Consider the following 15,042-nt stretch of genomic DNA (forward strand, 5'->3'; position numbering starts at 1 on the left):
AGCATTTGCTGATGACTGTAGTAATAGTTGCATTCAAAATCTGCATCTTAAAAATAGTTTTTTTTTTTTAAATAAAGATGATGGCCTGTTCTTAGCTCAAAGATTTCTGTCATTTCTGAAAACAGTTTTAGAAGGTTTTGTCATTTTGAGTAAAAAAACCCTCTTACTCTTAGACACACTTGAGAAATGTCAAATACCATTTTATGCAGAGAAAGAAAATGACTGCACTTCTGTGAATTGTACTTCAGGAGTTTGATTCTTAAATGCTTGCTTCTACAAATGAATCTGCAGTCCAGTGGAGACCCAGATGATGAAACTGTTAAGACTAAATGACTTCAAATTAAGATACCTAGGAGAAGGGATTGTGATGGTTGTGAGGAGGTACAGATGCATGGATAGATTCGAAGGGATGTTGTCTTTTTAGTTGTTGAGATGGCTGAAAGAGGCTGAATGAGGAGGGTGTAAAGAAATATGCACTTACTGTGCCACAGAAAATACAATGTTCTTAATATTTAGAAAGAACTGAAATGTTAAGAGCATCAATGTGAAAAATCAAGTCCAACCTATAGTATCTTCTGTGACACTTAAGTCTTCTGTGTAGGATGTGTCTACCTGCAGGTTTTTATGTTTATCCACAATGTTTCTTTTTTGTTTTGAGATGTGTGCCAATTGTATTACAGAGTGCTTACTCTGCTTATAATTAGGAACAAATAGGTATATGTAGTTAATTAACAAGGAACAAAGATTTTAACTGTTATTCAACTGTAAAGCACGATGGCTTTTTGACAGCTATGTTAGTCATACATTGGAACCTGTCTTTTAGCTGTATTTTAGCAGCACACCATTAGCATTCTTTGATTGAGGCAAATCTTCAAACACTCCTTTCCTGGAATCAGTGCTACAGCTTGGTGATCAAGAGTTGGCCTTTACTGCTGTAATCTGATAATTGTTTCAAGGCTCTGATGCAAAAAAAATGTGATCCCTTCATGCCCCCCCTTTTCCCCCATTGCCTTCTCTCTAGTGTTTGTGAAAGTGTTTTTGCAGCTGTGTAGAGAATCAGATTGGGGAACTGATCCAGGTTAAAGCAGATACATTGTTGTCTGCTTAATTTTAATCTAGATCTGTTCTCTGATCCAACTGGCTGCATACCTGCATGAATGTTTTGCCAACAGAGGGCTAAGGTGAAATACAGTGTGGAAATTGCAATCAGTGACTGGATATGGGAGTGGGTAAGATATTTATTTACCCATTCCCCAAGATGGAGAAAGATTCTTTCATGGGAAAAGTGGGTAAATTTGAACTTGGTTTTAAATGAATAGTTGGGGTCCAGTCCTTAGCTGTGGTTGCAGGTGGTTTTGCTGTGGACAGTGGATGTTTGGAGGTGTTGCAGCTTTTTCCTCTTTGCTGGTTGCTGCTTCATAGTAGAGCTTCTTTGTATTGTGTCAGACAGTTTAAATGGTCTTTTTCTAGAAAAATTTTATTTTGAAGTTACTTGAATGAAGATATGGAAAAGAAGATCTCACCATCACTTTTGGGATTCACTAAGCAATCAGCTTCTGAAGGAGGAGAGTAGAAGTTGTAATACTTTGAACCTCTGCAACCAGCTTGATAGCAATCACAAAATTTATACCACAATGATCTAGGGGATAGAACCTCATACAATGAAGTGGATTTAGTAGTTAAAAAAATACCTCCAAAACAAACAGTATTTTTTGAGTCCAAATTATCTGCTTCTACACTGTCAATTCCAGCCTCTGTGTGTGTGTGTATGTGTGTGTGTGTGCGCACATCCTTGAGCTTAGGCCTGACTGAATTTTTTAAATTATCAGAAGATTTTTGGGGCAGTTCACAGAAGATTTATGTTAAAAGCTACCCTAACAAAGTACCAAATACAGTCTCAGACTGATGAACTTGGGCTGGGAGGGGAGGTTCGTTACCCCTGTTTTATTTGAGTTCCTATAAACTGTATGAGTAAAACTCTTGTAGCATTTTAATAATACGCTATAACAGTGAGTGTACTTCTCTGTAGAATTCCTGGCTTGGATTGCATGAAGTCTTGCATGTCAGTGAGGAAAGAATCTGCTTAAGAAAAGCACTGTGCTTTCTGTCTAAACTTTTAAAAGCAAACCCTTCATGTTGTTGTGACATTTTCCACTTATAAAGTAATATTTTGGTAATTAACATTTTTATAGATGAAAAATCCATATGTTTATATACCTGTCTGCCCACACAAACTGAAGAAGAGGCCATCTTTTATGACTCAAAAAATAGTTTGAACTCTGTTTGAACAAGTGTAGTTAGCTAAATCCTGTGTCTCCTAGATGTTAAATTCTGTAACTTCTGTAAATTCTTTTGTAAATGAAAAAATGTCATCTGAAGGTATGATGGGGAATTCCTTTCTAACCATTCACATCTCTCATGTATTTTCTTGGAGAGCCTTTTGGTGGTATAAAGTATCATTTTACGCTGTTAATGAGACAAAAAGCCTATTCTTTGGCATGTATTTGCATAAGTTGACCGGAATTATTAGAGGAAACATAGGGAGAAAGCATAGGGGTTCCAGTTTTCAGATTATCAAAGCAACTTAGATGAAAATTTGGGCCAGCAAAGAAGAGGTTATTACTTAATTTTTGGATTGAGTCTGCTAGTCAGTTAAAAAAAAAAAAGTGATATAATCAGAAATTTTAACTTTGTGCAGAATTGTTATATATTCCTGCAGGGATACACACACACATGGTCAGCCCTTTATTCTCAAGGAATTTTAAAAATATATTTATTACATTCCTGAGTAAATGTTGCACTCTTCAGGTGTCATAGCATGTCAAATATAATGGTGGGGGGTTTAATTAGAGATCTTTCATTAAATGAAGAAGATGAGGTGTTTCTGTATTGAGTTACATGCATTTCAGAGAAGCCCAGTAGCCAATAACAAATAACCTGTTAAAACAGGCATGGCCCACTGGCAGGCACAGGCCAAACCTGCTCTAAGGACAGTTTTGATTCCTGGCAGGACAGAAGTAGACTGTCCATTGTGGACTGTGCTGAGAAATGAGACAGTGACCTAAAATTTGAGTAGAGAAAGGTTAATCTGTTACCTCCCACATCTTCCCTTGGGGCTCCCTCAGCCACCTCATTCCTCTGTTCTCTCTGTGTTGGCTGCCTGCTGCTGGGCTCAGCCTTGTAGGCTGGAAACAGGTACAGGGCCACCACCGTGGGGATTTGGGGTCTGACACAGGAGTAGGGCGGTGCTGGGCTGAGAGTTCACTCAGGAATAAAAAGGGTTTGGCTGCAGAAGGAAATGGACAGATGCCTTTGAGCATACTGCTGTCCATTCACAGCTTCAGTTTTCCTGGTGTGCTAGGATGGAAATGTAACATTTGCTTAACTTTGACTTCATCAGTGGGGCTGTAGCTTATTATCATAGAGAAAAACAGTGGTGCCTTCCAGCTTCCCTTGTGCTCTTCTCCCCAGGTTTTGGTTGCTGTTGTGACAGGTGTATTTCATGACTACTTTTCACAAATGTTAGAGTCAAAGTGCTGAAAATAATCCTGTGTTACAGCAGATGGGCAAGAAATATTGCTGGGAGAAGGACATCAGTTTAATTTGTTTTAGGTGTCCATGAGCTGGAAAGCAGCAACTCTCTGCAAGGAGGGCAGCACATGAGCAGTGTTATACTCAGATAATGCCCTTGCCATGTATTGTTTCAGGGAGGTAGGTCCATTTGGCCTGCAGGCACGTATCTTAGAGGTTTGGCATCTAATTTCAAGGCATCAAGTACTTGTAATCAAGTGTTTGATATTTGATAACATTATGCTGTTTAGTGAATTGTTTGCTCTGTGCATGCTGAGTTGGTTTTGACTGTTAAACACACTTTATGAAAACTCTGAATCACTTTAACGTTAAAGAAATTCATATTTGCATTTCGTATCTGTATTTTTAAGCTTTTGTTAAAAAATCTATAGGAAGTCTGAGTATTGCAAATACACCTATTTCTTTATAGCTGACCTGTGATGATGTTAACATCAGCCTCCTCTTAATGTCTCTCTCCTTGCCTGCAGGTGAAGGTATTGCACAATCAGCTTGTTCTGTTCCACAATGCCATTGCGGCGTACTTTGCTGGCAATCAAAAGCAGCTTGAACAGACACTTAAACAGTTCCACATCAAATTGAAAACTCCTGGAGCAGATGCCCCATCCTGGCTTGAAGAACAGTAATCAGATCATAGAAGAGGACCCAATGTTAACCTAAAATTCTTTAAATCTGAGAATAATTAAGGGTTGGGGTTGAAGGACTGTTGTAGTGATTCTTGAATGGACAGCTTTAAATTTTTCCCATTTTATAATACTGTAAAACTGAATTTGATAGGAAAGTGGGTGACTTTAAGGTAACCAAACATAATTTCTGTAATTTCAAATATAGAGCACTCCTTTTGTATGTAAAGGTTGGTGGATATTTCTGTAATTGGGATAGGGGAGGGAAAGAGGGAGGGGAAACAAAACTATTATAGATTTGCACTGACAAATGATGCTTGTGATTTCTGATATTTTGGTGGCTAGTCAAAATATTTGCAAATGGAGGTTTACATGATTTGTACCAACATCTGGTATTTTATAGATGAATATAGAAAACATCTTTAATAATTTTCATATGACTTTTAAAAAAATGAGAAAGTTAAAAGACTATTTTGCAGATGAATACTATAAGGCCTATATGTGATATCTGCATATAAGGCAACAGTAGCAGATGGCTCATTGACAAGTGGAATTGCAGCAAATGCCTTTTTTTACAAATGTACCTTTCCATCAAAGGGTTAAAAAAAATAAACAAAAAACACTAAAGCAAGAATCACTGTCAGTCTGAAGCTTCTGAGCACAGGTTTTTGCTTTGCACCAAGTGGTTTGCTGAGTGAGGCCAACCATTAAATGTACTAATTTCATTTAAAATGTTTCTTTCTCTATGAAACAAATACCATACTAGCCTTAAATCACAGGTATGTGCCTTTTTATAAGATAATATTTTCCACCAGTGTACATAACCTAAGAACCTTTCATGTAATAGTTTGTCAGTTCCCAACAAAGGGAAGATGACTGTGTAAATGCTGTGTCATTGTACACTTAGAGCAAGTTAAAGCTTTAGTTAAACTTCATGAGCAGGTATGATTTTGAGAGGAAATCGGGCCAGTATGGTTTTTCTGTTTAATTGAAAAGCATACTTTGGTAATGGGAGTAAAATGGAGGACACATTTTTAATTTCTTCATCATTTCTGTAGTCCTTAAATGTAAAATTATATGTCAGTTTTATCATAGACATTATAAATTCAATATATTGGAGTCCTCATTTGCACATGTTATGTTGCTTTATGTTATGTTAAGTAAAATGAAATACTTCAAATATGTTATTTACAATGGTGTGGATTGTATGATTTATGTACTGTATGTTCAAACGCCTTTCAGCTGACATTCTAAAGTTTTCAGTGTTTAACACAACTGTAATGTAACTGTAAATCAAACTTTTTAATCATTCCTCATTAAATTCTTGGCCTGACAGAGCCTTCTTTGTTTTTGTTCTGTCAGAATCTCTTGTAATAGCTCAATTACGTTCCCTATAATGTATATCCTATGTGAATTTTGTATTCATATTAAACATGTTTGCAGTCAAATTTTCCTGAGTTGTGATGGTTAAAAGTAGAAGGGAGCTTCTGCAGTGAAAGCTTAGTCCTATTTTGTGAGTTGTCACCCCTGCCCAAGAATATCTCATAAAGCAGTGCTAGGGTAGTGATGCTGTTTTAACTGTGGGCAAGTTCAACTGGAAAGTAAATCCATAGTGAAACAAATCTTTTAATATATGTGGTTTTTGACTTGAACTTCTAAAGGAAATTAAATTTTATTTACAATTCTTATGAAGCCATTGACTTCCACTGAATCCTGGCACACGTGTGGTATGATGGTGCAAGGTAAGCGAGCTGAGTGACTGTAGGCTTGAACTGGGAAAGGCATTGTTGCAGGGGTGACGAATGCAAACCCGCTGACCACAACTGAAGTATTGATTGGGCTTTCAGAACACTGTAGGAAAAGGGCACATAAGGAACATGTGCTCTTGGTTTCTCCCTGAGATTCACGTGTCCCCTGCCTAGGATCGCTGCTGCTCAGAAGGAACTCGTCTGTCAGAAAGGGTAAGAGTGAACTTGAATCTACAGTTGCCTTAAGAAAGACTGACCAATGTGGCATTGTGTAAGCCTCAAACTTTTGCAATGGCTTGAAACTGCTGCAGTCTCTTCACCTGGAAGAAAAGGTGGGACCAAAGAGATTACTTGCTAAAACTTGTCTGTGTGTTGTTTAATACTGGGGAAAGGAAGAATTACTTCCATTTTGCTCAGCAAAGCAATTGTTCTAATGGGAAGCCTCAGTGAGGAGGGTTCTCTGTTCAATAAGTTATTAAACTGATAGTAGCCTGCTGTAGTACTGTAGCTTTCTTTGTCACTGCTCAAATACATGTGCTTATGAAATAATTCAAGCTCATATCTTTTATTTAAAATTAGCTTTTTAGAGCTAACCAAATTTTGAAACTTGTATGAAGAGTTTTAAGAGAAAAGACACTTCAGCATTTCCAATGGGAAGTAGTTATGGTTGTGAGGCTTTCTGATCCTCATAAAAAAGCACTATAAATATCTTAAGGTTGTCATGTGGCCTTTATCTAGGTGGACAGTTGTCAGGATGGGAAGTTTTTGTTGTTTGTAGAGGAGGCCATACCCACCTTGTAGAGACTTGTCTGTGACAGATTTCATCTCTGTTAACAGATTGTTACATTAATGCTTACAGTGTTGTGTGAGGTTTCTTAGGATGAAGAACTCAAAGCAATCAGTAACATTTTCAGATATGCTGTTGTAGCTGCTGTACCAGAGACATGGGGAGCTGTTTTGATTCTCAATGACCGTACTGTAAGTTATCTGTACTCCTGGCTTCTTTGAAATTTGTTGCTCATGTTATTTTGTTATTCTGAATTCTACAAACAGTTTTGTGCTCTAAAAATGCTCTTTGGCCTGCTTCATGCTTTTACAAGCCTCTTACAAATAACATTTCTGGTTACAAAATGTCTCTGTATTGTTATTTGGAAAGAGATCTACACAGGCAAGAGTATACTAATACACCATTAACATCATAACATCATTAAAGTAACAGCTTTTTTTTCAATCTTCAGTCAACTGGTTTGCCCAGAAACCTTATCTCTAGTCTGTCTGTCCTTTCAAAAATGATCAAAGTAATGTAAAAGGAAAGCTAAATGTTTCCCTCAACTCTGTTTTGAACTGAATGGGGGGCATATTCACTTTTTATGCTTTGCTTATCTGCTCTTGTTCCTTGTTGTGGTGTTACAAAAAGTGAAAGCTATTGTAATTATTTAGCATTCCTCATCTGCAATTGCCTTCAGGTTTGGGGGTTTTTTTTAGTCTGGCTATCTTTTCCATGTTGCATGTTTGGTGTAAGGGTTGTACTAGTCACAATTTTTTTTATATTAATTGTGAATGTTACCATATTTTATGGTAGCTCCCACCCTAAAATTAACCAAACTACTTGTTGCTGAGCTGTGTCAAGATGAAAGGGTTTTTTTATTAGAAGATCTTTATTAGATTTGACTGCTGCTTGGTTTATATTTCTCTCATTTCTTACTGTTTGTTGCTCTTTGACATCTTTGTGTACTTTCTGGTTGCTCTGGTGGTAAAGGCAGGGATACACAGAAAACAGAGTTCTCTCTCTGTGACAGTGCTCTTGTTCACCTCTCTACATGTGTTTTACCAACATCCTTCCTCTTCATTTCCATGAGTCTTGTGTGCAAACCAAATGGCCAGGGACAAGGAGGGCGTTCACGTGTTTTTGTCATCGTGGCAATAGATTGAAGGGAGTGAAGGAAGCAGCTTACCCTGTAGTGTAGGAGTAGCAGGTAGGATGGTTTGTGCCTGCCTTGGGGAAGAAGGGCATAAATTGGTGGAGAAGCAGTGGAAAGGGAAAGTGATGTGCTGCTGTTTGCAGCAGGGTCCCTGCTCTGAGGCACAGAGCAGCAGTGTATGAAGCTTGCACTGCAGTGGCCTTGGACAGAAAAGCTCAGTCTGTGGCTTGCCAGTCTTTTGTTTCCTGTGGCTGAGACTGCTGGCACAGAAGCATTGCCTTTTACACTTCAGCTGCCTTTCTAAAAAAAAAGTGTAAGAAGGGAACAGGAGCAGCAACAATTCTGTGCTGTCTGCTCCTGGTGGTGTATTTCTGTAAAGTACTTGTTCCCAGCATAAAGTGCGCATTCAAGTTTTTATAATGGCTGTAGGTGAACAGAACTTTGTTTTCTGAGCAAATACACTCAGTCTCATCCCTTGATGAGAATCTGTTTTAAAGAGAATAGCTACTGGAGGAGAGAGAGTATTTGATATTGCAGGAGGAGCAGAAAGAGAGATGAGGAGAATCTTTGCAGAGTTCCCGTGTAACACTGGTTGGTAGGACTGAGATGGGTCTCAGTGTGGCTGTCTGATAACATTTCTTAATTAAGTGCAGAGATCAGATCTAGAACAGAATAAACCTGAAAGAACTTTTTAGTTCAGGTTTTCCCTGTTGTTGCTGTTCACGGCAGCATAAATGCCTTGGTTCAGTCAGGAGCAGTTCAGCTATCAGCAGTGTGTTCCTATTACTTAATGAATAGTGTGTCTTACTGTGCTAATTAAATAATTATACATCTTGCTGCCTTTTAAAAAATACTAAGGGCTGTAAATTCAAGCACTTAAGTGATAAATAATGCTAAAAACTAGTGTTGCCTGTTCAGTTTTGATTTGCCTTTCTTCCATATGCATCATGCTAGTTTTATATGATGGTGGTAATTAATTGCAGGATTTTTTTTTGAGATCTTGACTAACAGAGTGCTTAATTTTGAGCCCAAATATAACTTGGTTATTTTGACAGGACGGTCACAATTAACTTTTTCTCCTCCTTTTATCCAAACTCTGTAAAATTGAGGGATTGTAATGAAGATGACACCTTTTTTCAGGTGGTGTAAATTGCTTTATTTCCATTAGATCTGTTCAGTCATTAGATTTGTGTTCAGCCTAAAGAATTAGATGCTCTGTGCTCTGAAGAAAAGCAGAGTTTACAAAAGACAAGGTGTTTTTTTACGTCTCATAAGAAAAAAAATGCTTTAAAAAAAGTAGTAATCCTGAAAACTGTCTTGAGCATTTCATTAATTGGAAATCTTAAAAAATTAACAGTATGATTTGGTTTTGTAGTATACCAACTCATCTAAATGCTATCTGTTCTAGGGAGGTGCATTTGTTGTTTATTATAGGCGGGGCTGCTTGATCTGCCTATTATTAAAGTTGCCTAATACTTCCTACTGTAAAGACCAGTTTTCAGTTGTTTATAACTCAGAGTCATTTTAGCCGTGTGGGCAAAATATTTGCCTGTTGAGTGTTACATGTTTAGGTGAAAAAAATCTAAAGCTAAAAATTTAAAATGAATTTGCTAACATGATTTGGAAAAGTTCAGGGAGAACAAACCCACAGGCTAAGGAAAAGTGAAGAGTTTAACTTCACATCCGGACTGGCTCCCAGGTCCTCTGCTGTCCTGTTTGGGTTCTGACTTTTCAAATACAATGCCATTATGCAAGTCTCTTGTTTGGCTTGCTCTTTCCGTCTTTTCCAGAGCACATTTGTGCTCATGACTGGCAGCAATGAAAACAAGTCCCTTTGGCTCCGGCAGAAGCAGTTACAGTCCGAGCGCAAAGCGCTTCCTCGGGATGACCTCAGGGCCGCCCTGACACTCTCGAGGAATGTCCACACTGGCTCAGAGCTGAGCATGTCCTCTCCAGCTGCTGCTAACCCTGCCAAGCAGAGATGTGTGCTCTGATGGGAATTGCCTTTTACTGCACTTGAACTCGTTTCATTCAGTGAATTTTCAGCTTAAATGACTGGGTTCTGGCATTACGTTCCTTAAATTTTCCTTTTGTTCTAATATTACTTTTTTTTTTTAAATTGAGGTGACTAAAGCAGGCTGTCCTGCCAGACCAGTAGGTCACACAGATTTCTGGCTGCAGAACTGTGAGCAGGAATGGTGTAACCCCTGCAACCATGGACCTGGGCCAGAGGAGGCCACCTGGTTCCCCACTCTTCCTCTGGTTCCTGCCTCCCAACATCTGAGCAGACTAAATAGCACAGGTGAGGTAAGATTTTGTCCTGCTGCTCTTGCCTTCCCACCCCTGGTTGTATCAAGGTGTTTTCTCTCTCCTGTGCTCAGCTCAGAAGCTTTGGTGGCTTATTAAGCAGGACTAGAAGTGAGGTTTCTTCTTCCTCCCTCCCTCCTTTCTCAGGAAAGGAAGAGTTCCTGTTTCCACCTTTGGAATTTGCCTTCTGTATAAAGTAGTGTTGGGGCATGTGGGCTGACTATTAATTGACTTGAGTGAGGTTCTTCACCTTTACTCTTCCTGGGAAAATGTTTTTATTTTAGACATAGGATTCAATCTCTTGATAGAATATTTTAGAACCGTTTGTATTTGTTTGCTGTCTTATCAGTCGATGGTACTTTGGCTTTCGGGCATCCACAACTCACATGCGCTGCTGCCTGGAGCGCTGTAACCCAAGGCTGTGATCACATCTTAAATTCGTCTGCACTTCTCTCACACCGTCCGCTTTGGAGTCACAAGGGGCCCGTCTTGCCTCTTCCCCCGAGCTTGCAGGGCTGAGGCGGCGGGGAGCGCCGGGGTGAGGGATGCGGGATGGACCGAGGGATGCGCTTACTCGGGAGCGTGGGCTGAGGGCGAAAGGCTTCAGCCGTGGAGAGGAGCCCGATCCTTCCAGCCGGGCGCGCTGCCGGTAACACCGCCGTCCTGCTCCTATAGAAATTGTTGCTGTGAGTGCGGCGACAGCGTGCGGGCAGGGATGGCTGGATGTGCCGATGGAGCAGCTCAGCCGGAGCTGGCTTAGACCCAGTGCCCCCGGAGGCGCCACTGCGCATCTCCGTTCGCCGCGGCGGCGGCACCGGCGCTGCGTCGTGGGTCGCTCTCCTCCCGCACGGGCTTTTCGGTGGCACGGGCCGGGCAGGGGGATCGAGGCCCCGCTGCCCCGCGGCCGGGCCGCTCCCGGGGCCGCCGCCACCGTCACCTGCCGCGGCCCCGCCCGGGCGCGCCTGCGCTGCCCCGCCCCGCGCTCCGGCGGCGCGGCCGGGCCGGGCGCGATGGGAGGAAGCGGCGGCGGCGGCGGCACCGGACCGGGCTGCGCCGCGTGCTCCCGCGGGCACCGAGGTGAGCGGGGCGCGGGGACCCCCGGGCCGGGCGGGGGCTCCGCTGTGCCGGGAGGCGCGGCCGGGCAGTGCGGGGGTGTCGCCGCCATCCTGCGGGGGTCCTTCGCTGCCTCCCCGAGGCGTAGGAGGGGGGAGCGCTCACGGGGAGAAGACGGACTCCCCTTCCCGCGGGACCCCGGGCCCGGCCGGCCCCTGGCACGGCGGGAGGGCCGCTGCCGCCGCTCCGCTCGCACGGCGCTGTCCCGGGCGCTGTCCCCGGCGCTGTCCCGGCTTTCTCCGGCGGGGCGAGCGCTGCCCCCGCCACGTCCTGCGGGGACAGTGGGGTCGGGGCGCTACCACCGGGCCAGGGCACATTTCGGGCGGCGGGGTCCGGCGGAGCTGGAGGGCAGCGGGAGCGGTGTTATCCCGGGTGCAGCCGAGCCGCCAGCGCCCTCCGCGGTGCCCCGTGGCCTGCGGCGTCTGTGGAAGGGAATTACGGAGTAAGGATCTGTCGCGGCCCCTCGGGTGGTCCCGGGGGCATGGCCCCCACAGGGCACCGCAGCCTGGCACCTGGTCCGGGCGGAGAACACAGCGGTGCGGCTGGGGCTCCTCCCGTGGGAGCCTTTTCCTGCGGCACCTGGGAGCCCGAACAGAAAATAGCCGGGGTCGAGCCCCCCGGACAAGCCCCGTCAGGTCCCGGCCCGGCCCGGCCGGCAGGGATGCGGTGCCGCACAGCGCTTTTGTGGGATGCACTGAGCCGGGAAGTGCAGAGTCGCGGAATAGCGTGAGCTGCGTGTTCCTTGTTACCAGCAGATTTTGGCTGGATCAGGGGATGGTTATTGGCGTTTGCAGCTCCTCTGTCTGCAGTCAGAAACTAGTTGCTCCCTTTGCCTTTTGTAGGGTTGTTCTTGAGACACAGACACCCAAATGCTGTGGTTGGGCTCGGCGTTGTTCTCATGAGAACTTGGAGGGCGCCTGATACAGTAACGTGGGCAGGGGAGAGCATAAGGTGTGAGATAAAGAAAATCAGTCGTATCTTGCAGTATGAATTATGAAATGCCCTTCAGTGCGTTGTGCACCTCACCTGTTAATTTGTGTATGCAAACACAATCTGTGTCTGTCTTAGTGGCAACTGCCTTTTTTGCAAGAAACAAATTACTTTAGAGTGCTTCTCTTACCTGGGGAGAAAGTTGTCTCCACCCTCTAACTTTTAAAATTACATTTCCAAGTTAGATTAGCTTGGCTAAAACAATGAATGAGACAAAGAAATAAAATATTTCTTTTATGCCAAATATGGACACAATTAAAACGTGCAGTAAAGATGTTACTTTAGAGCTTTGGTGCTTCTCCGGCTGTTTTGGATAACAAACATGCAACAATGAGGTATAATTGCAACGTCTTAAACGTTTGTTCTTTGATTCGTTTTTTTTCCCCTTTAATCCTTTGAAAAGTGTGGAGAGGCTCCTTAGGAGTTAAAATTTTGCTTGGCTTCTATTACGCATCCTGGTCTCAGCGTGTCTTGGTAATCTGTAGCTCACAGTTGGAACGGCTGCCTTGTTCCCCACCTCCTCTTGCTGTACTTCCTGCTCAGAGGCACCTGCTGATACCAGCAGGCAGCCCAGAACCTGTCCTGGCTGCCAGCTTCTCTCCTCTCCCACCCACGGTGGTGGTGGGAGCCTCTGCTGGGAAGAGCTTTGAGCTGCTCCTCCAAAGAGGCAGCATGAGAAGGGAATTTTGACCAGTCTCCTGGTATCTGGTAACTCGAGACTGCCATCCTCTCGCAAGCAGGTGACCTCTCTCACCTGGATCGTGCTTATCTGTCAGAAAACAAAGCTGAATGCCAGCCTTTATGCTGTGCCTTTCCTTTTGTGCCTTCCTTCCAAATGCTGATTCCTCCCCTTTCCTGGTTCTGGCTGTTACCTCATCTAAAGCAGTACGGGGCTCATTGGATTGAAAACAGTTTTTCCTGTTCTATCTATCTTTACATCTAGGTTGGGATGTTTTCTTCCCCGTGCCTTCTCCCCTCCTTTCACTAGGAGTGTCTCTTGTCTAGCGCAGGAGCGCTCAGGTCTGAGATCAGTCATTTTCCACTCCTGTGTGTTAGTGCTGGGACTCTGATGATTCATCTCCTACAACTCTGTTCCATTAGGATTTGATCCTGTTTTTCCTAAAGCACATGGATTTATTGAAAGTCTCAAAATGAGGTTCTTGACTGTTGCCTGGGGCATGGTCGGTCAGTCTGTCTGTGTCTGTTTTTAAACTTTTTTTGGTGAATGTGTGGGAACCCAAGTTAGAAAATAATAATGTTGAATACTGCTTTGTATGATGGTGGAAAACTAGCTAATACATTTTTCATTTTTAAATAAGTAGTAGGGAGGAAAAGTGTTTTTCCTATTTCTTTAGTATTTCTTTAAATTAATGCAACACTTAATTGCTTTGAGTGGTTAATCTCCTTCCACCACCTTGCACCTGCTTTTTTATGCCTCTCTGCTTCTATGATCATGAATTTGGGAGGAGAGGCGTGAACATGCAGAGCCCTGTAATAGCAGCTGGGTATTAATGCTGACTTAAATTTGAAACACTCTATCCTGATCCACTTTCTTTGTAGCTTCTCTCCTTTTTACCATGCCATTAAAATATTTTTCATCACGCCTGTGATTTAAACCTCATACAGGCTTTTTATATATGTTTTCTATTCTTGTAAACGCACGGACAATGTAAGGTATGAGAACGGAAAATCTGAAGCAGGAGAGAGGAGCTCATTGCTACCTGAGCACGGTTTTGAGAAGAAAAGGTACAGTGGATGATTTTGTGCTGTTTTCCATTGATTTCAGTGAAGCTGTGAGTGTCTGAGTCCTTGCAGACCAAGAGAGAATTTACCCTAAGGCTTTTTTCTGTGACTTGGGTCTGTTTGTTCTTGTACGGCCTAGTGATGGATCTCTGGCAAAAATAGTGAAGTTTTTTCATCACTATTATACAATGTCAAATTGATCTGGGTTGCTATTAGCTCCGTGTGAACCCTGCTGAGGAGGCATACCACTAAGTCAGTGCCAAATTTCTGATTTGATGTTGTTCTTGTGCCAGGGCATTACTTGAGCTTTTTCTGGTGAGGTTTCCTGAGACTGAGTTTTCCTCAGGGGCCTGTTTGTCTCCTATCTAAGTTTGCATTGTGTGCCATCTTTGAATTTTCAGGTTTTTTTCTTGTAAATTCCCAAATTATTTTTTTTTGAGATAGCTTCCAAATTTCCATAAAATCATGAGATTCCTCATTGGTATGTATTTGAAACACTTTAGTTTTTCTCTGAGACTTATGAATTAAATCTGTTTCAATAGATTTAATTTGTTAAAAGTGTGGGGTTTGTGGAACTCGTGCTTTTACCTGAAGGTTTGCTGCTAATAACAGCATTTTTATTTAGAAGCTAACAGTATAAAAAAAGTGCTAAAACCCACTGTGATTCCTGTTGTTTTATGAGATAATCCAGAGGTTAAAACTTCCCAAAGTATTTAAAGCTTTGCATATGTGCAATGCTTAGGATGTGTAGGGTCCTGTTCCACCTACCAGCTTCTCTGTCCTTTCTCTCTCTCTGTTATTGAACTGGCACTGTTAACCTGGATGCTGAAGTAAATTATCAAGGACAGCTTGATCAAACTGTGGTCTTTCTTCTCTGAGTGTATTTTGGGAGATAGTGCAGCCAAACCAATAATACTTTTAAGTTCATGCTCAGCGAACACAGAGACTTAAGGGACTGTACACTATTTTTGCCCTTATTTACGTTTATGTGAAAAATAAAAAGGCAAA

General features: G+C 42.5%; 2 protein-coding genes across 6 annotated transcripts in view; both read left to right on the plus strand.

Annotated features, from left to right (window-relative positions):
• ARFIP1 (ARF interacting protein 1) overlaps positions 1 to 5,659 on the plus strand; it is a 40,914-nt gene extending 35,255 nt beyond the window's left edge. For all 4 annotated transcript variants that reach the window (XM_054633678.2, XM_054633680.2, XM_077177210.1 and 1 more), the window contains one exon: positions 4,059 to 5,659. In XM_054633678.2, the coding sequence (XP_054489653.1) occupies positions 4,059 to 4,214 (156 nt within the window). In that variant the 3' untranslated portion in view covers positions 4,215 to 5,659. The remainder of the gene's footprint in view (positions 1 to 4,058) is intronic.
• Positions 5,660 to 11,041: 5,382 nt separating this feature from the next.
• Positions 11,042 to 15,042, plus strand: part of FHDC1 (FH2 domain containing 1) — a 36,831-nt gene continuing 32,830 nt past the window's right edge. Inside the window, exon 1 of one of the 2 annotated variants that reach the window (XM_054633421.2) lies at positions 11,042 to 11,265. The gene's annotated coding sequence lies outside the window, so the exon portion shown is untranslated. Of the gene's footprint in view, positions 11,266 to 14,018; positions 14,038 to 15,042 lie in introns of those variants that run through there. The other variant, XM_077177212.1, reaches the window with a different exon arrangement.

This window comes from Agelaius phoeniceus, chromosome 4, assembly GCF_051311805.1.
Source record: "Agelaius phoeniceus isolate bAgePho1 chromosome 4, bAgePho1.hap1, whole genome shotgun sequence".
In the NCBI taxonomy this organism is placed as follows: Eukaryota; Metazoa; Chordata; class Aves; order Passeriformes; family Icteridae; genus Agelaius; species Agelaius phoeniceus.